The sequence below is a fragment of the Mus caroli genome, unplaced genomic scaffold (assembly GCF_978045245.1).
Source record: "Mus caroli unplaced genomic scaffold, Mus_caroli_1 scaffold_7, whole genome shotgun sequence".
Lineage (NCBI taxonomy): Eukaryota > Metazoa > Chordata > Mammalia > Rodentia > Muridae > Mus > Mus caroli.
In genome coordinates this window covers 76,302,748-76,324,152 of record NW_028227262.1, presented here as the reverse complement: position 1 = coordinate 76,324,152, position 21,405 = coordinate 76,302,748, and the positions used below count along the sequence as shown (strand labels likewise).

The 21,405-nt window shown below is 46.7% G+C and overlaps 1 protein-coding gene across 1 annotated transcript; it reads right to left on the bottom strand.

The window, feature by feature from the left end:
• Positions 1–19,767: 19,767 nt before the first annotated feature.
• On the bottom strand, positions 19,768–20,861 carry Tmsb10 (thymosin beta 10). The gene is made up of 3 exons (XM_021165129.3): positions 20,769–20,861; positions 20,345–20,456; positions 19,768–20,071 (listed from the first exon to the last, which is right to left on the bottom strand). The coding sequence occupies exons 2-3, from the start codon at positions 20,442–20,444 to the stop codon at positions 20,037–20,039; spliced, it is 135 nt and encodes a 44-aa protein (XP_021020788.1). The 5' UTR covers positions 20,445–20,456; positions 20,769–20,861; the 3' UTR covers positions 19,768–20,036.
• Positions 20,862–21,405: the final 544 nt, after the last annotated feature.

Sequence of the window (21,405 nt, the reverse complement as noted above, 5' to 3'; positions counted from 1 at the left end):
AGTCCGAGCTGGTGACGGTAGGCTTGGACTGGCCCCGCAAGCAGCATGCTGTAAAGCTTCTTACCTGGTGGGACTGATTGGTCAGTCTTGTCATCATAGAAGATGCTTCAAGAGACCAGTGTCTCTTCAACCGGCACACCTTCAAGCCCAGCACTTAGTAGGCAAAGGCAGGCAGATGTCTGTGAGTTCAAGGCCAGCCTGGTCTCCATGGCAGCTTCTAACTGAATGTGTTGTCACTGGTCTGATTATCCTGTAGCTCTTTTCCTACAGGACATAGCTGGCTGGACCCTGGCTCACACTGGCCCTAGCTGACTGAGAATTCTTCCTTTCTGGGTCCTTGTTCTAGGGGTACTGGGGTGCTCCCTGCACCCTCTGCCTCTTCCAGCTTCACTAGGAAGAGTCTTTCCTCTGAGACCCTCATGTGAATCTCCAGGTTGCCCCTTCTGTTCTCAACACTTCTGTAGCCCGGGACACTTCTCCATTTGTCTAGCCACACAGTTCCTCCTCAGATCTGCCTTCCCCTAACTTTCAGACATTTCCCCCTCTATTTCCAAAGTCTTACCTATTGTGGTAGTTTGAATGTAATTGGCCCCCATAGGCCATAGGGAGTGGCATTATTAGGAGATGTGCCCTTGCTGGAGGAAGTGTGTCACTGTGGGGTGGGCTTTGAGGTCTCCTTGCTCAAGCTACACACAGTGTGGCACACAGTCTCCTCCTGCCTTTGGATCAAGATGTAGAACTGTCAGCTCCTTCTCCAGCACCATGTCTGCCTGCAGGCTGCCGCACTTCTTGCCATGACGATAATGGACTAAACCTCTGAAGTCGTTAAGCCAGCTCCAGTGAAATGTTTTCCTTTATAAGAGTTGCCTTGGTCATGGTGTCTCTTCACAGCAATGAAACCCTAACTAAGACACCCATATAGATTCAATATCTTTACATTTGGAAGTCAAGACTCAGCCATTTTGGTCTTTGACTGCCGTAACCACCTGCCCATGAATCAATGGGGACTTGTATCTTTCTATAAATGTTGGTATCCTTTATTTCATTTATCCATTGTAATTGGATGCAATTATAATGTATTACAAAATCCAATGTAATTGACAGATACATTGTCATACTATTGATCTTGTTGCTGGTATACCTTTGAACAATTAGTTATCAGATCAGATGAGACAGGAATGGGCCCATGACATGGCTTAGGGGGTAAAGGCACTTGCTGCCAAGTCTGATGACCTAAGTTCAGTCTTCAGGGTACACATGGTAGCAGGAAAAAGGACTCCTGCAAGTTGGCCTCTGACTTCTACATGTATGGTGTAATGGACTCAAGCCACTCCCTCCCACACACACACACACACACACACACACACACACACACACACACACATATATTTATTTAAAGAGGAGGAAAGTAAAATAGAAATAGTTTTGTCTGTTTGTTTTTAAAGACAGGTTCTTTCCACATAGTCCTGGCTGTCTTGAAACTGCCCCCTAGTGCTGAGATCACAAGCTTATGCTGCTGTGCTTCGTTCTACTCCTTTGTTTGCTGTCTCTGGTATGGTGTGGTCTCTAGGTATTAGACTATTCTCTGAGCTTTAATTTTTGTTCATGATCACAGAAAAGCCAATACGAAATGTGTCCATTTATCTGTTGCTATTCCACCAAGGGCCACTAGATGGTGGACTTTCGCCCTTTCTCAGGTCTGGTCTTTGCTTAGCCTGGTTCCGCAGCCTAGGTGGATTGAGATCTTTGTAACCTTGTATAAAAGCTATCTGTTTCCCCTCAAAACCACACGGAATTCATTGAGCATTCCCACGCAGAACTGAATTCCATTTGAGGGAGGGTGATGGTATCTTGGAAATGGGACATCACAGTGATGATAAAGGTGAACAGGAGAGCTGCCCTTTAGTTCCATGTCTTTTGAAAGCCAAGTAGGGTTTAGCCAAGCAATCTGTGATTGGGAGCTTGGGCACCCACAGTTGTACAATGATAGTGATAGAGGGGCCACTCCCACAACATCACTAAGAGGAACTGGATTCTGGCACCATAAAGAGTTACTCATCGGCCTTCCTGGTCACAGAGGCAGGTGCCTCTGGGAAAATTGACAATGTAAGGGTGCAAGTAGGGGGCAGTGGTGGGGTCTGGTGAGAGAGAAAGTGCCATTTAAAGGTATTCAACTTCAAAATTGCTTGAAAGAAGCCTTTCATAGTGACTCACCCCTGTAATCCTACCTCTTGGGAGATAGAGGCAGGAGATTCAAGCAGCCCAAGGTCACTCTTGCCATATTATAAGTCTGAGGCCAGCCTGGGCTACATAAGATCCTGTCTCAAGTTAGTTGTTATTGTTGTTGTTTGCTTGTTCTTTTAACTTAACAGAGCTAGCTGTGGTTGCTCATACCTGGAATCTAATTCTTAAATTTGAGGCCAGCCTTGGCTACTGGTTAGTGAATTCAAGCCCTCACTATTTAGTCTAAATTAAACACACACACACACACACACACACACACACAGAGAGAGAGAGAGAGAGAGAGAGAGAGAGAGAGAGAGAATATAGCTCAGCTAGTAGACCCCTTGCCCACCATGTTTAAAGTCCTAATTTGATCCCAGTCAGTGCTACCACATCTGATAGCATAAATATACCTCAGGAGGTAGAGGCAGGATCAGAAGTTTAAAGTTATCCTTAACTACTGTCTTAGGGTTTCACTGCTGTGAAGAAACACCATGACCAAGGCAACTCTTATAAAGGAAAACATTTAATTTTACAGTTTCAGAGGCTCAGTACATTATCAAGGCAGTGTGTACCAGACACATGGCTCTGGTTTTAGAGTCAAGAATAGAAGGGGTCACTGGGACAATTGATGATGGAACTATGAAATTAGTGGTGATTAAGAAGAGACCAGCATAACTGAGATGAAATCTTCTGGGAAGTATTTTCTGAGAGCACAAAGAAGCTGTGCTCCAGAGATACATTGTGCTAGCAACCGAACTTGGTAATATATGTAAGAGTCACCCAGGTGGACTGGTTTTGAAGGCCATCACCATGAAGAGGTCATGGAGAGCAGTTGAAGCTTGGCACTGTGAGAGACCAGAAAGGACCATTGGTGAAGGTGCAATCTCAGTGGCAGTTGAAGGTCCAGGACTGAAGGGGTCATGCAAAGAAGTTGAGGCTTGGCATCATGAATAGAGCCTATGAGAGACTATGGGTGAAAGTACAGCCTACTTATAGCAGAGGACCTTAGCATATTAGAGATGCCAGTACCATGGGATGCTCACTAAGAACAGCAGCAACAGTGGAGTGGAAGTCAGCCAGAGCCTAGAGTGCTGCAGAGAAGTGGCCCAAGCACTTTGGAGGAGCCCAGGAGATCATGTTTGGATCCCAGGCACTGGAACAAGAACCTGTAAAGTTGAAGTTACCTTGGAGACCCCAAGATGTAAGAGATGCCAGAGCCATGTGATATCTGCCGAGGAAAGTGGCTAACAGGGAGTGGAACCAGCCCAAGAGAAAGAATTGTGTTGCAGTCAACAGTGCTGGAAGGAGTTGGACATCAGACATGGAGATGCAGAGCTTAGAGTTTGCCCAGCTGGTTTCTGGTCTTGCTTTGGTCCAGTATTTCCTCACTATAACATTTTGGAATGGTAATGTATATCCTGTAATACTGAAAATATGTGATCTGTTTTTTATTTTTATTTTATAGAGGATTTCAGTTAAAAGATTGCATGAATCTCAGTAAAGACTTTGAACTTTGGACTTTTAAACATTGTTGAAACAGTGAAAGTCTATGAGGACTTTTGGAATTGGACTAAATGCATTTTGAATTATGTTATGGCTACAAGCCTATAAGAGCCAGGGAGTGGAATGTGGTGGTTTGAATAGGTTTGCCTCCCATAGATTCATGTGTTTGAAGGCTTGGCCCACAGAGAGTGGCATTATTAGAAGGTGTGGCTTTGTTGGGATAGATGTGGCCTTGTCGGAGGAAGTGTGTCTCTGTGGAGGTGGGCTTTGTGATCTCAAATATACACTCAAGATACACTCAGTGTGGGATCAGAGCCTTCTCTTGGCTGCCTGTGGAAGACAGACCCCTTCTGCTGCCTGCAGACCAAGATGTAGAACTCTCAGCTCCTCCAGTGTTATGTCTGTCTGCCTACACACTGCCTTGATAATGTACTGAGCCTCTGAAACTGTAAAATTAAATGTTTTCCTTTATAAGAGTTGCCTTGGTCATGGTGTTTCTTCACAGCAGTGAAACCCTAAGACAGTAGTTAAGGATAACTTTAAACTTCTGATCCCGCCTCTACCTCCTGAGGGATATTTATGCTACCAGATGTGGTAGCACTGACTGGGATCAAACTAGGATTTTAAACATGGTGGGCAAGGGGTCTACTAACTGAGCTATATTCTTAGTGTGTGTGTGTGCTGGGCCTGAAACATGCCTCTCATTCTATTATATTATCACCAGCTTTCTGTTTTCCAACTCCTTCATTGCCTAAGCTTGGCTGTCCTTTTATTTATTTATTTATTTTAAAGATTTATCTAAGTACACTGTAGCTGTCTTCAGATGCACCAGAAGAGAACATCCAATCTCATGACGGATGGTTGTGAGCCACCATGTGCTTGCTGGGATTTGAACTCAGGACTTTCAGAAGAGCAGTCGGTGTTCTTCATCTCTCCAGCCTCCTAAGCTTGGTTGTCCTTAAACTTGCTCAGTACCAGGCTGGCCTTGAACTCAGAGATCTGCTTGCCTCTGTCTTCTGGGATTAAAGATATGTAACATTATGCTTAGAGCTAAGCTTTTCTTTAATTCCTTTTCATAAGTTTTTTTTATAAGCATGGTTACTATGCTTCAAGATCTGGATCATAGGTTTGCATTCCATACTGGATTGTAGTTTATTCCAGATAGAGTCAAGTTGTCAACCAAAGAGAATAGACATCACAATCCATCCCTTGTCAACTGAAGACACAATCATAACTCCTTATGTCCAAATGGAAACAATAACCAGGTCACAACAATGCCTAACTTGATATGACTATCCCTTGTTCAGCTTCTAATACATAAACAATAAGCTTAGCTGAGTGGGATCTTGCCCTGAGGTCACCACTTCCTTAATTCCATTTAATATCCTTGAACACAGGATTCAGCTCCGTTCCACTTCCTGGTGCTCCTTTAATCTTTGAGCCACACATTATGTATTTTAGCCCAGTTGCTACTATTGTTCTCTTCTGAAATCTCTCAAGCTGGTTCTCTACAGGCAATGTGGCTCACCACTGTCTTCCAAGCTCGTAATGGTTCATTAAGCCCTGCTTATAACATTTAACCACTTTCCAGGCACAAAATTCCAAAGCCTTTTACATCTCTCCAAAACCCAGCATTATCAGTTTCTTCACGGCAATAGCCTATTCCCTGTTGCCAACTTCTGTACTGGTTACTTTTCTATTACTATAATAAAACACCATGACCAAGGTGACTTAAAGAAGAAAGAATTTATTTGGTTTTACAGTTCCAGAGGCTTGGGGCCTGTAATGGCAGGGACAGCACAGCAGCAGGTGGCGGCAGAAATGGTGGCTGGGCGGTAAGCAGAGAGTTGAGATGAGAGCTTATTTATTTTATGTATATGAGTACACCATTGCTCTCTTCACACACACCTGAAGTGGGCATCGGATCCCATTACAGATGGTTGTGAGCCACCGTGTGGTTGCTGGGAATTGAACCCAGGACCTCTGGAAGAGCAGTCAAGTGCTCTTAACCACTAAGACATCTCTCTAGCCCAGAGAGATGAGATCTTAGATCCTTAACCACAAGCAGAGATAGTGAACTAGGAATAATGCTTTGTCTCAAAGCCATTCCCAGAGACATTCTTCCTCCAGAAAGGCTACATACAGACTTCTTCAAATAGAACCACCAGCCGGGGACCAAGTACTCAGATGCTAGAGCCTACAGGCCAGGAAAAAGGAACACAAATTCTAGACAAAGCAGTGCCCATGGCTTGGCCGTGGTGGCACACATTTCTAGTCCCAGTACCCAGATGCAGAATCAGGCAGATCTCTGTGAGTTCAAGGCCAGCCTGGTCTACAGAGTGAGTTCCAGGACAGCTAGGGATACACAGAGAAACCCTGTCTCAAGAAAGGAAAAAAAGCAGTGGTCATTTATCTGATTTTATCATAAAGAAGAGATACAAATGGCTAATAGCATATGGGAAGATTCAGTCTCGTCAGTAATCATAGAAGTCGAGACTCAAATGGCCTGTTATTCTTTGTCTGTCAGGGCGATAACAGTTAGATTATTATTACACGTTAATATCATTAATAATGAGTATCATTTATTCATTATTATTCTTGCAGGGCTGGGGATCAAACACGTTAGGCAAGCTCTACCTTTGAACTTCAACTGCAGCCTCAGCTCTCTATCTCGATAGAGGTGTGAGATACATAAATCTATTCGTTCGAATTCCAGAAAATCATACACAAAATTTACAGCAGTATTTATCTACCTACCACCTACTTACCTATGTATCTTATTTGCTTCTCCATTTTTACTTATTTATTTATTTATTTAAAAATTTAGAGACAGTGAGTTTTTTTATTTGGTCTTACTAAGTAGTTCTGGCCAGCCTCATGGATATTGTCTACTGCTGCTTCTTGTTGGCATTAACTGTATGTAACACTTTATTAGGATTTTTTTTTTTTTAGAAAATATTTATCTTAATTTTATGCATATGAATATATCTTTTTCTTCATATGGGAGTGCCAAAGCGCATGTGTGGAAGTCGGAGGACAACTTTTGGGAGTCAGTACTCTTCTTTCACTGAAAGAAAATAAAACTTGAGACCTGTGATTCATGTAATTTATGTCAAATAGCCCAAAGAGTTGTTTGTGAGCTTTGAAACCTGGGGCCAAGAACATAGCAGAACAGGCCAGGACATGCCTGGGCAGGCCCTCGTTAAGACATTCCTGAGGCTGCTTGGCCATAAAGATAAAGAGAATGCAAAGACATGTCTGGACTGGACCGGTGCCTCCCTATCTCCCGCCCTTCTGACGTGGGTTAAATGTTAACCAGATGCTCTGCTGTTACCTTGATCTGCACGTACAGTTTGCTGATGTTTAAATGAACCAATCGTGTGAAACCGTGCCAATTCCTCCCCCAGCCCCAGACCCTTTTCTATAAAAACCCCTAGCTTTTGAGCCTCATGGCCGACAACCACTGTCTCCTGTGTGAGATACATGTCGGCCTGGAGTTCCGTCATTAAACTACCTCATGTGTTTGCATCAAGAGGGTCTCTCGTGATTCTTTGGGTGCACGCTGACTCAGGATACGAGTGGGGGGTTTCCCCACTAGGTTCTTTCATTTGGAGGTTCCACGGAGATTTGCGTGACACCCAGGAACCTCAAAGACCCCTTGGAGGTAACGTTTGTGTGAGTCTTGTATGTTGTCTGTTGTCTAAGTGTTTGAGACCAGTTATCTGGCAGCTGCCACTGTGGACCGTAAGGTCCTAGTGGCTGAGGGAGGGAGACTTCCTAAGGCCTGCAGGCTGCAACCCTGGAAGATGTTCCACGGGTGAAGGGGGTTGATGTGGAATTCGACTCCTGTCAGGAAGTGGGTGGATGTAGAACCTCAACCCCTTGGAGGTTGCGTTTGGCTGGCTTGATAAGTCCAGATGTGGACATGTGTGTTTAGACGTACTAGTGTCTTGTGTCTTTGTTTTGTTTCTGTTTTTGTGTGTGTGTGTGATTTTTGTTATGGGACAGACAGTGTTAACTCCTTGTCTCTGACTGTGGACTTGGGCTGATGTTAGGACAGAATTTGTCAGTGATAGTTACCAGGTGTCTTAGTCAGGGTTTCTATTCCTGCACAAACATCATGACCAAGAAGCAAGTTGGGGAGGAAAGGGTTTATTCGGCTTACACTTCCATGCTGCTGTTCATCACCAAAGGAAGTCAGGACTGGAACTCAGACAGGTCAGGGAGCAGGAGCTGATACAGAGGCCATGGAGGGATGTTCTTTACTGGCTTGCCTCCCCTGGCTTGCTCAGCCTACTCTCTTATAGAACCCAAGACTACCAGCCCAGGGATGGTCCCACCCACAAGGGGCCTTTCCCCCTTGATCACTAATTGAGAAAATGCCTTACAGTTGGATCTCATGGAGGCATTTCCTCAACTGAAGCTCCTTTCTCTGTGATAACTCCAGCTGTGTCAAGTTGACACAAAAATAGCCAGTACAATTGACCCCTTGTCAACTTGACACACAAACACATCACTAGTAAGCCTCAACCCTTACATTCTTATTCATCCCCAAGATCTAAATAACTTTAAAAGTCCCACAGTCTTTACATATTCTTAAAATTTCAATCTCTTTAAAATATCCATCTCTTTTAAAATCCAAAGTCTTTTTACAATTAAAAGTCTCTTAACTGTGGGCTCCACTAAAACAGTTTCTTCCTTCAAGAGGGAAAATATCAGGGCACAGTCACAATCAAAGCAAAAATCAATCTCTAACCGTCCAACGTCTGGGATCCAACTCACGATCTTCTGGGCTCCTCCAAGGGCTTGGGTCACTTCTCCAGCCATGCCCTTTGTAGCACACACGTCGTCCTCTGGGCTCCAGATGCCTGTACTCCACTGCTGCTGCTGCTCTTGGTGGTCATCTCGTGGTACTGACATCTCCAAAACACTGCATGACCCCTTCAGTCTTGGGCCTTCAATTACAACTGGGGCTGCACCTTCACCAATGGCCTTCCATGGCCTCTGACAGTGCCGAGCCTGAGCTGCTGTGTGACCCCTTCATGCCTTCAAAACCAGTACCACCTGGGTGACCCTTACACATTACCAAGTCCCACTGCAGAAGGAGTACAACCTTGGCTATCTCTGGAACACAGCCTCTTTATGCTTTCAGAAAACACTTCCCAGAAGATGTCACCTCAACGATGCTGGTCTCTTCTTAATCACCGCTAATTTCTTAGCTCCAGCTAACCAGCATCAATAGTCCCAGTAATGCAAAGTTTTTGCTTTAGTAGTTCTGGTATCTTGTTAATCACAGCTGATTCTTCAGCCCCAGCTAACCAGAACTACAAAATCTTCACAATAAAAAACAGCAATGGCCCTGAAGAGAGTCTTTAATTTTCCCCCTGAAATTTCACAAACCAGGCCTCCATCTTCTGCACTGTTCTCAGCATTATCTTCCAAGCTCCTACACAACATCTGACAGAGCTCTTAACAACGAATGGATCTTCAAGCCCAAAGTTCCAAAGTCCTTCCCCAGTCCTCCCCAAAACATGGTCAGGTTGTCACAGGAATACCCCACTTTGCTGGTACCAATTTGTCTTAGTCAGGGTTTCTATTCCTGCACAAACATCATGACCAAGAAGCAAGTTGGGGAGGAAAGGGTTTATTCGGCTTACACTTCCATGCTGCTGTTCATCACCAAAGGAAGTCAGGACTGGAACTCAGACAGGTCAGGGAGCAGGAGCTGATACAGAGGCCATGGAGGGATGTTCTTTACTGGCTTGCCTCCCCTGGCTTGCTCAGCCTACTCTCTTATAGAACCCAAGACTACCAGCCCAGGGATGGTCCCACCCACAAGGGGCCTTTCCCCCTTGATCACTAATTGAGAAAATGCCTTACAGTTGGATCTCATGGAGGCATTTCCTCAACTGAAGCTCCTTTCTCTGTGATAACTCCAGCTGTGTCAAGTTGACACAAAAATAGCCAGTACACCAGGTATTCCTTGTGACTCTTAACCGGTATTTTTGGTATTTTAAAAGTCCTCTTGTAGTTTGCAGCAAGACTGTTTCTCATGAGTGATTTGGGGTGTCGCCTCTCCTGAGTCAGAACGTGGGGGAGTCCTCATGTTGTGGGTCTTTCACCACCACGTGGATCCCGGAGATCGAACTCAGATCATCAAGCTTGGCAGCAAGCCCCTTCCCCCAGTGAGCCACCTCATCAGCTTCCAATGTTCTGAGTGAGACATAGCTGCCATCTAATGGCTGAAGGCCCACATAAAGCCTAGAGCCCAGAATCATTCCTTTAGTCTCTCTCTTTGTCTCTCTCTCTGTCTCTCTCTCTCTGTCTCTCTCTCTCCCTCCCTCCCTCCCTCCCTAGTGCCCATCCACATGATACAATCTAGGGATCTTGATTAGGTTCGTTTCTTTCTGCCAGTTAAGGAATTAAAAGGCAGGACAAATCTCAAGTGCAGCAGGTAGCAGTGGGGAATTAAACCCCACAGACAGCAGCAGATAGAATCCATAGATGAAGAAAAATATTTATCGAGGGTAAAGAAGGTCATGCATGTAGCAAACACACAGAAAAGAAGACCCTCTGTAAAGCAGGGCGGTGGGGAGGGGAGCTCAGAAAGCTGAAAACACTATCCTTTTCTCAAGGACTGGGGTTTTTAAAGTCTTCGAAAAGTTTTCCTCCCCTAATTTCGGGCTGGGCAGTTTGAAGAAAGATAGCGATGGTAAATTGGCCAGCAACTGTTGTAGAACAGGTCTTGATCCAGCTTCCAATTTGTTGAGGAAGTCTGTCAGTAGGGGGCCTGCTGGCAAGGAACTGAAATCCTACAAGGCCTTTGTTTGAAGCTGCCAGGCTATTGTCTCAAGTCAGGAAGGTGAGGAAGAAGCTAGCCATCTTGGAAGCTTGCCATCCTTATTATCTAGCCCGGCTCCTGACAGGCCCCTGACACTCCCAGAGAGCCTGTCTCACTCCTAGTCTCTCACTTGCAGACATATAGGCAAACACTCATACAAATAGAATGAAAATAGATAACATCTTTTAAAAAGCAAGAAAAAAAAAATAACACCAAAGTTGTCATTTCTGCTATTCAGGATTCTCCAGAGAAGTAGAATCAAGAGGCTCTGCATGGATAGAGACATCCTACCACAGGCTACCTGCAGGCTGGAACGGCTCAGGCCAAGGCCAAAAGCTTCCGAACCAGGAAGGTGATGCAATTTCCAATCTGAAGTATGGGGCAAGTCCCTGAAAGCCACCAAAGAACGGTGTCTGAGTTAAGAGTTTTACTGCTGTGAACAGAAACCATGACCAAGACAACACTTGGTCCTTAGAAGGACAACATTTAATTAGGGCTGGCATCCAGGTCCAGAGGTTCAGTCCATTATCATCAAGGTGGGAACATGGCAGCATCCAGGCAGGCATGGAACTGGTGGAACTGAGAGTTCTATATCTTCATTTGAAGGCTGCTAGCAGAATACTGGCTTCCAGGCAGCTAGGATGAGGGTCTTAAAGCCCACACCCAGAGTGACACACCTATGCCAACAGGATCTTACCTTCTTTTCTTTTTTTCTTTTTTTCTTTTTTTTTGGTGGTTTTTCGAGACAGGGTTTCTCTGTGTAGCTCTGGCTGTCCTGGAACTCACTTTGTAGACCAGGCTGGCCTCGAACTCAGAAATCCGCCTGCCTCTGCCTCCCGAGTGCTGGGATTAAAGGCATGCACCACCACGCCCGGCTTAGGATCTCACCTTCTAATAGTGCCACTCCTTGGGCCAAGCATATAGAAACCATCACAGAGGGCTTTCCATCCAGCTCTAGGGAAGAGAGAAGAGAGGAGAGCAAGCGAAGGGCCAGGGGTGCAGAGAGAGAGAGAGAGAGAAATCCACATTTTTTTTTCTTCTGGTTTGCTCTATTTGGGCTCTCAGCTGCTTGGATGGTGCCCACCTGCATAGAGAGAAGCTGTTCCCAGCTCAACCCCCACGCCCTATGCCCATGTCCTCTAGAAGAACACTTGAGGACACACCCGGAACCGTTGCTTCGAGGTTCCAGTCAGGCTGACACCCAAGATTAATCATCATGAGAGACATATGTCCTTTTTTAGCTACTGAAACAAATCTCGAGGTACCGAAGTTATTGTTTTCTTGCAGCTTTGAAAGAAATCATCTGTGAAGCCATCTGGGCCTGGCACTCTCCAATGTGCTAACAAAGTGTGCATGCCTGCTTGTGTGTAGGTGGGACAGACTCAGTGCAGATTTATGGATTTTCTGCTCTGTTTTTCCTCTGTATCCTAGGCTGGGTTTACGCTGAGGATGACCGCAAACTTCTGATTCTGTTGCACATGTGCCAGCAGGCCTGGCTTACACAGCTCTAGGGGTAGAGTTTAGGACTTCCTGTGTGCTAAGCAAACACAATACAAACGGAGCTACACTCCAAGCTGTTACCCGCAACCCCAAATTCTCTTCAGTCTTCTTTCCATCATTGTGAACTGTGTTCTTTACAAATGTCTCCGGGTCTCTGAAGGTGGCTCAGTAGGGAGAGACACTTGCTGTGGCAAGCTTGGTGGCCTGAACTGGATCCCCTGGAACCTGTGAGAAGGCCAGAACCAGTTGCACAAAGTTATTCTCTAACTGCCACACAGGTGTTACACACACACACACACACACACACACACACACACACACAGATACCAACAACACCACCAACAATGATAAAAAGATTTGGGCTGGTCAGGTGACTCAGCAAGTAAAGACACTTGCTACCAAGCCCTACACCCTGAGTTTCATCCTCAGGTCCCATGTGGTAGAATAGTGGAAAGACAATTGACTCCTGAAAGCTCACACGTGCACACACACACTCGTGGGCACACATGTGCACACACACATAAATAAATAAATAGATGTTAAGGTTTAGAATGTTTCTTGTTTAGTTTTTTTCTAAAAGCAGCTTTCCTTAAACTATATCTTCTCTGATTTATTTTGTACTGCATAGAATTGGGCCGAGCTACACATGCCAAAAAAACTCAAGGAATGAAATCCTAAGAGCTTATTTCTCTTCTAGTGGAAGGAGTCTGGGAGGAGCACCTGAGGTCTGGCAGAGTGGCTCTGAGGCACCTTCCTGCTTCCTGGCTCAGCCCACACCCTGCCCTGGGGGTAGTTGGGTAGCAGCAGTCTTCTTCTGGCCCCGGTGCTGGTAGGAGCTGGTTTCTACATTCCTGTGCTCCCTGTGTAGACCAGGCCCAATGCAGATGAATCTAGAGCCTGTAAGGTGCGAAAGGGAAATATCCCTCCAACATTGCGGTGTTTTCTGTCACGTGTCTACTTGGGTAGAGTCTGGTGCCCAGTTATTTATCTAGACTAGTTATCTAGACTAGTCCCACATAGTCTAGAAGCTGCTGCAGAGGTGCTTTGGTGATGGAGATTATTAGCCTGTGGGAAGACCGTATCCTGTTAGTTGAAGGCCTTAAAAGCAAAATGTAATTTCCCCAAGAAGGAGCTCTTATCTGAAGACTGTAATAAAGGGCTAAGTATGTGGCAATGGTTAGACAGCTTGCCTAGCATGCACGCATAGCCCTAGCACCATATAAATTTAGTATAGGTATACACATTTGTAATCTCAGAACTTGTGGAGGCAGGAGGATCAGTTCAGTGCTATCCTCAGCTAAATAGCAAGTTTGAGGCCAGCCTGGGCTACTTCAAAATGCATACACACACACACACACACACACACACACACACACTCACACAGCTACAATATGAAGCAGAAGATGGTGCAGAGGCTCATGTCTGACAACCCAGAACTTAGGAGGCTAAGGCAAAAGAATTTTTGTGAGTTTGAGGTCAACCTGGGCTAAATAGTGAGCTCGAGACCAGCCTGTGCTACAGCATGAAGTCTTGCTTCAAGAAATTAAAGAAGAGGCTAGAGAGATGTCTCAGGAATTAAGAGTACATATTGCTCTTGCAAAGGACCCAGGTTCAGTTCCCAGCATCTCTATGGTGGTTCATTCCAGTTGCTGAGGAGTTGATGCCCTCTTCTGACCTCCATGGGCACCAGACTTGCATAGTGCACATATGTACATGTAAGCATATTCATACACATAAAATAAAACAAAAAACCTATACATAAATAACAAAAATTATAACATGTAAGAACTGGTGTTAGAGTTTTTCAATCTTTTTTTTTTTTGCTCTGCAGATTTCAGAGTTGCCAGCCCCCTTACCTGTGTACCCTCCTCCCCTGCCCCAGTGTGTGTGTGTGTGTGTGTGTGTAAGTGCTCATGGAAGCCAGAAGAGGTTATTGGATCCCTTGGACTTGCGGTTACAGGTGGCAATGAGCAACCCACTAGCTCCTAGTTTTTTTTAAATCACATTTATTTATATGTGTATGTGTGCATGCTGCAGCATGTATGGAGGCCAGAAGACAGCTTGATGAAGTCAGTTCTCTCCTTCCACTGTGTGGGTTCCAAGGATGGAACTCCAGCTGCCAGGCATGCGACTTGAGGGCAGTGCCTTCACCTGCAGAACCATCTTGCCAATCAATAGACACTCACCAGCGAACCTCCATCTGTGGGTCTTTCTCTTATTTGAGTCTGCATTGCTTCTGATGTTAGATTTCCCTTATTCCTGATAATGAGTACTAGAATCATTTTGACTATAACAGAAAACCAAATACAGATTTTCTAAATATGAGAAAGATGTATTTATTTTTCGCATGTGTGTATACATGCTTTCATTTGTATGGTTGCACACATGTGTATGTGTGTGCATGTGTGCATGCATGATGCACATGGAGGCCTGGGGTTGAATTTTGGAGTCTTCCTCAGTCATTCCCTACTCCCTACCTTATCCATTGAGGAAAGCTGTCTAGCTGCACCCAGAAGCTCACACTGTCCACAAGGCTAGTCTGGGTGGCCAGCTTGGGCAAGGGAGTCTGTATCTCACTTCCGGGTACAGCTTTGGAACTCAGCTCCTCAAGCTTGTGGAGCAGAACTCTAACTGCCAAGCCATCTTAATAGACACAGGGAGATTTCTTATTCCACACAACAAGAGGTTCAAAGATAAAGTCCTTTCTAGGAAGCTCTGTGGCTCCAGGGCCCAGCCAGTGCTTACATCCTTTCTGTGTTTTAACCTCACCTCCTCATCCAGCTCAATTTCCTTTAATGGCTTCAAGATGACTGCCTTGGTTCAGACTGCACATCCTTCAGCAGTGGTGTTTGTATGTTTTCATTCTGTACAGATTTCCCTTCCAGAAGCTTTCAAGCTGGTTTCCTCTGGGGCTCCTGTGCCAGAACCGCAGTCCAGACTTACTCTGGATTCAGCCACTGCCAAGGCAGCCGCAATTACTAGCTCTCAGGGACCAAGATGCCTTAATCTTCAAATATTTGCTGACATTTCTCTTTTCTGAAATAAAAATTAAGGATAACTATAATTTAGTCCCTCCTCCATATACTGTAAAAACACAAGTCAACCTGATCCCAACTGGTATATAAAGGTGAAAAAAATTTTTTTAAGGTGAAATCTTTTAAAGACAATCTTTAAAAAAACATTTTTTTAAAGGTCTTATTTATCTAGGATGGTCTCCAACTCATGATGTAGCCAAGGATGGCCTTAAACTCTGATTTCCCTGCCTCCACCTCTCCAGGGTTGGAATTACAGGTATGAGCCAATGTTTTTGATTTAAGGAAGATACTTTCTAAAAAGTCCTATGCATGTGCACCATGGGTCATACAGTAAAAATTGTATTATAGGTCTGTATTACTGACTCTTCTGTTGCTATGATAAAACAAAGTGATACAAAGAGAGTTAGGAAAGAAAGGGTTATTTGGTTTACATGTCCAGAGTCTGTCATGGTGGGGGAAGGAATGTGAGGAGAGGCCTCAGGCTGGCTTGGTAGTTAGGAAGCTGAGGGAGCAGGAAATGTCGCCATAAACCTTCAAAGCTTAGCATTCAGTGATGCACGTCCTCCTAAAGGGTCCATAACCTTCTCAGACAGTGCAGCCAGCTGGGGATCCAGCACCCAAACCCATGAGCCTAGGCTAGGGTGTGACTCACACTCAAACCTTCTCAGGGTACCAGTTATCTCTTGGTTTCCCTGTGAAGGTGTCTTGCTCCATGATTTGCCTTGCTCAGTGTGATTGGATAGAAGTTAAATCTGAGAAGGGAGGGGGACACCATTGAGTGACTCTATGTAATTGTTGCCATTGGCTGTAACCACCCAGATAGGGCCTGCTTTTTCAGCCTGCTTCTCAGAACCAAAAGGGTGTGCAGATGAGAAACCACTGAGTAGAAAAGGATCGTAATATGAACAAAGGTATGTCTGTTTGTCGTTGTAAGTCATTGAGGGTTTGGGGGCTGAAAGAAAAAGTAAGGCTCAGGACCCCCAAGGCCAAGTTCTCAGCACAAAGGAGACTTATTTGCCCCCAGAAGGACAGAGGGCAGGCATAAGGGGCAAAGCCAGAAGATAGAGGAAGAGGGAGAAGGGAAAGGGATCAAGGGAGAGGAGAGAAAAGGGAGAAGGGAGAGAGGTGAGAGGTGTTTGTCTGGGAGAGTGGAGGAGGACAAAGGATTGCAGCTGGATAGAGAGGAGACAGATGTGACACACAGAAAAAAATGGCAGTTTATTTAGTTAGGATGAGGTGTTTAATTTTAACGGGGCATGTTAATTAGGTGAGCTTTCCATAGCTTTAATAGCTAGATCTTGGTAGTGAGCCTCAGGAGGAGGGAGTAGCCAAATAAAGGAATAGACCTTGGGGTCTAGCTTCAGGAAAGTAATCTTAATTTTTTTTTTTTTTTTTTTTTTTTTAGCATGTCAAGAGGAGCTGGGGAGAAGGTGAAGGCTTGCCATGGTCAAGCTGGCCTGAGCCATTCCTGGGACTATCTTTAGTTTCTATTGCTGTGATAAAACACTATGACCAAAGGCAAGGTGGAGAAGGAAAGGTTTATTTCAACTTACAACTCTTGGTTGACTCTATCACTGAGAGAATTTGAGGCATAAACTCAAGGAAAGAACCTGGAGGTAGCAACTGAAGGCATGGGCTGGAGAAGACTGCTCTTACTGGTTTGTTCCTCATGGTTTGTCCAGGCTGCTTTCTTATACAACTCAGGACCACCCATCTGTAACTCCAGCTTCAGGGGATAATCTGATACCTCTTTTTGGCTCCAAGAACAGCAGGCATACACCTGGTATATACACATAAATGCAGGCAAAACATTCATACATGTAAAATAATTAAATCATATATATATATATATATATATATATATTTTTTTTTTTTTTAAGTGCTGGAGAGATGGCTCAGTGGGTGAAGTGCTTGTTGCACAAGCATGAACACTTGAGTTCGGTTTCTCAAGCAGTCACGTAAAAAGCTGGGTGTGGCAGCACGTGTCTGTAACTCCAGTGCTTGGGGGATGGGGGCAGGCAGAGCCCGTGGGCCAGCATGTTTAGCCAGGCTGGGGAGATGAATGAGTGGGCAAAAGAGCTTTCACACAATCCTGATGACTTGAGTTAGGAGCTCTAGAATCCATACAGAAAGGCTGGATGCAATAGTACAGCATCCATGCTGTGTGCAGGCACAGTAGTGGTGCTGGTGATGATGGTTTGGTGATGGGGTAGGTACTGCTGTTGGTTACTATTTGTGTGTTCCACATCTCCCCGGCTCTCTCACATACATCTCAGATCACTTTGTTTTGACCCCCACATCTATAGTGGCCTCCAAATGACTACAGGATACAGCACACCCACCTTCCTTCCTGGGCTCCTTTTGAGGTTGCTTCTGTTTTCATTCAGTGACTGCTCCCTTACTTCGCTGAATACATTCTGGTGTCAACAGGAGGAGGCGCCTTCCGTTGAACAAGCCCCACTCAGTGGTCTCACTTCTTGTCTTCAATCAAATGCTTCCTCTTTCACCAAGGCAGCCACCCTCACAGCTAACTTCTTTGTTTCTTCCCACAGGAGGACGGCTTTGTGTCTCTAGCGTTTCTTTCATGGAGCATTTTGCAGTTAGTGGCACAAAACTGTACACTCAGTACAGTGTTAGGGACTTTTGGGCACTCAGAAGGGTTGTGTTAAGCTCACCAAATACATGGCCTCTAAATTTTGCAGAAATAAGCATCCCACTGTGTGTGTGTGCGTGTGTATGCATGCATATGTTTTGAGACAGGGTCTCAAGTAGCCCAGGCAGATCTTGAATCCACTGGATAGCTGAAGATGACCTCAAACTCTAAATCCTCTAAACTTCATCTCCCAAGTGCTGAGATTACAGGCATGCACCACCACACCTGGCTTCCTAATTTATGCATGGTTCTTCCTATAATTTGGATCTTGAGATGATCCTCAAGGGCCTATGTGATGAAGGCTGGCTCCTCAGGAGGCACTGTTGAGAGGTGGTGGGACCTTTAAGAGCTGGCGCCAAGTGGAAGGTGTACTGTGGGACCCCTACCCCTTCCTCTTCCTCTTTTGCTTCCTGGCCACGGCTTCCGGTGCTTTGCTTTGCATCTCCACTCTGTACTGCCTGACCCCAAGATCCAAAGCAGGGTCAGTAGACCCCAGACTGGGACTGCTAAGACAAAAGAAATCGTTTCTATTTCCATCTCACAGGTGTTTCTTCTAGAGACAATGCTGACTAACATAGCTGGGCAGCCTTTCCTCATTACCTCCATTGTAAATCAACAGTATTTCCTTCCTACCCTGAACTGGGCCCGGGGGGGGGGGGGGGGGGGATGATGTTTGGCTTCTTCAAACTATGATGAGGTTCATCATGCTCAGGCCCTGTCAATTAAAGTGCACTGCGTCAAGCCCGTGGGGGAAGGGAAGCATGGTAGCTGCTTGGCTTTAGCATGACCTGAGATGAGGCCAGTGAAGATTCAGTAGGTTTTCTCTCTTCTTTCTTGTGAACTAATGAGCTTATGAGGCCCACTTACAGGAGCATTAGCTAGAGACTTCTTACTCAAGCATTGGGACTTAATTCAGCCCCATCCTACCCTGGGTCACTACAAAAGCTACATCTGTGGGAATCACTAACAGCAGAGAAAAAGAGCCCTTCCCTATTCAGAGGTGATGGAGGCCTCCAGGTACCAGCTGGAGTTGATCTGTTATGTAAACCAGGCATTGGCTCCCCAACCTGTCTGTCCACTGATCTGCCCTGACTGCCTGTCTCACTACTAGGTTTTAAATTTCTTGTGACCAGGAGGATACAGCTCATTTGAACTAACTGCCCTCATCTATTTATCCAGTCCCTTGGGGGTAAGGCAAAAATGTGGGGCAAACTCTATCCAATTGTTTCCCTCCCTCCCCTCCTCCAGGAAAAGGCTACCCCTGTAATTATAAGCCTGCTTCGGTGCCCAATACCCTTGGGCTCCTCCTCCATTAGCCCCACTGTGCTGGTCCCACCCCTTCCCTGTGGGTCATGAAAGGGTGTGACCTCCTTCAGTTCTGCCGCCACAATGCTCGCACCCGCTGCTCTCTTCCACCCTCAGCCTATACTCCCTCTATAATGGCTAATGCATTCGCATAAGGTTCAGAGACAAAAACTAGGCTGATCTCCGTGGCTGCAGTTCTGATGACGTTTGTTCGGCAAGTTGTGATAAAATGCGGTTTTATCTGGCCTTTGTTTTTATTCACCTCATTCTGTTAACACCCAATAGAAAACCTTGTGTTTGTGTCTGAGGGATGGACCCCGACCTCGCCCAATTTCCCACATTCCTGAATGATTCTTTGCATCCTTTCCTCTCAGACTTTAACAAATCACTGCTTCTGGTGTGCGTGAAAGGTTAAGAGGGCAGAAGAAAAGGTAGGATTTGAAGAGCCGGATCAAAAGCAAAGCTTAATCTTTTGGACAACATTTTTCAAAATGGGGTTAAAATTGACATGGATCGCATTAAGGGCGAAGCAACTGAGAACCCAGGAAACCGCATGTCGAGAAGCACGTAAAACAAAAATAAAAACGATGCACCCTCCCCGGCCAGCCCATTCTACCACGTCCCCTCCTCTCTCCCTGCGGCACAACTCACTCCCAGTACCGCTCTGCCCACGCATACTCAACTAAAAAATTCAGACCACGCCAACCATGCCACGAGGTGTTTTATTTTCATCAATCATACAAATAATTTTCTATAATATCCCAGGGCAAACCGGTGAAATTTGGCAGTCCGATTAGTGGAGGGGTCCCCTTCAGAGACCCGCGGGCCGGTGGCATCGGCTCGGAGTGCCCGGGTTTCACAGTGCAGCTTGTGGCTCGCGTCCATCTTGCAGGTGGCTCTTCCTCCACATCACGAGGGGGTCTTGGAGATGACGGGGCGGGGTGGGGTGGGGTGGGGAAATCTTCCTATGCTTTTAGGAGATTTCACTCCTCTTTTCCTGTTCAATGGCTGCGAAGGGAGGGATGTGGTCATTGGAGAATGGGGCTACCTTACAGCCCCCCATACCCAACCCACAAACCTGGTGTGGGTGAGGCACCCACGAGGCCTGCGGACAGAGAAGGGGTTTGGAAGAGACAAAGTGCTTTGTGTGACTGGAAGGGTGGCTGTAGCCTTAGATTCGGGGTGGGAAGATAGTGGCCGGATGGGGATGGGGGTGGGGGTGCCGGGCTGGCACAGCAGGGAAGGGAGGAGCGCTGGGGTGGGAACCCGGGGCACACTTACTCTCTTTGGTCGGCAGGGTGTTCTTCTCCTGCGTCTCGGTTTTCTTCAGCTTGGCCTTATCGAAGCTGGCGATTTCCCCCATGTCCGGCTTGTCTGCCATTTTCTTACAACTCTGATGGGCGAAACAAGGCGATAATGGGTGGCCTGGGGCTTGGGGGTGACCAGCGCGTCCTGGATCCCGCGCCTTCCGCGAACGCCTCTCAACGTGGCATTCCCAGTCCTGGGCGTTCCCGCAGCCCGGAGGCCGAGGATCCTAGACTCGTCCACCACACCCTCCCTCCGAAGCCCCAGGGCGTGGCCTGCTAGCCCCAGAAGATTCCAAACCGCCGGGTCGCCTGTTGCAACCGAAGGGGAACGCGCCCGCCAGCCATAAGCTGGCCCGACCCCACCCAGGGTAGGCCCCAAGGCCGGCGCTGTGCCTTACCGTGGATTCTCCTTCCGAGCTCGCGCTCCAGGTGCTCCCACTCTCGTTGCTGCAGCAAGAGACAAAAGAGCGGCGCCCGCCCCTCGTCTTATATACACCGCGCCCCGCCCCGCCTCTCGCCCGCCGCAACGAGGGCGTGGCCAGCCCGCGCGGGGGGGCGTGGCCAGCGCGCGCGGGGGCTGGGGGGCGCTCAGCATCTCCAGGCTGCCTGGGGCTCCGCCCTTCTCGGCCCGCGTTCCTATCCCGTTGCGATCCCGCGTGGAGGGTGGCAGGCACCAGCTCCCGGTGGTCTCTTTTCCTGATGCATCTCCTTTTCCTAGTACCCAGGAGCCTGCTGCTCACCCCGCGGGAAGGGCGTGGGGGGGGCAGCGGGGAAGGACTTGGGGTTTTGTTGAATGTATGTGTGGTGTAGGGTTGTGGGTGTGCGGGCGAGCACGCGCGCTCTGCTGCAGCCCCGCTCGCGGGAGACACCCCACCCGAGTCGCCTCAAGTCTCTTGCGTTTGCCTCTCTAGAGTCCCCTTCTTTCTATTTTCTTGTGATTGGTGCTTCTTAAAACAAGCTGTTTTCAGGCATTGTCTAAGGGCGGAGGTGGGAGCTAGGAATCCCGGGAGGGCTCCGCTGTTCCTTTTCTCAGTG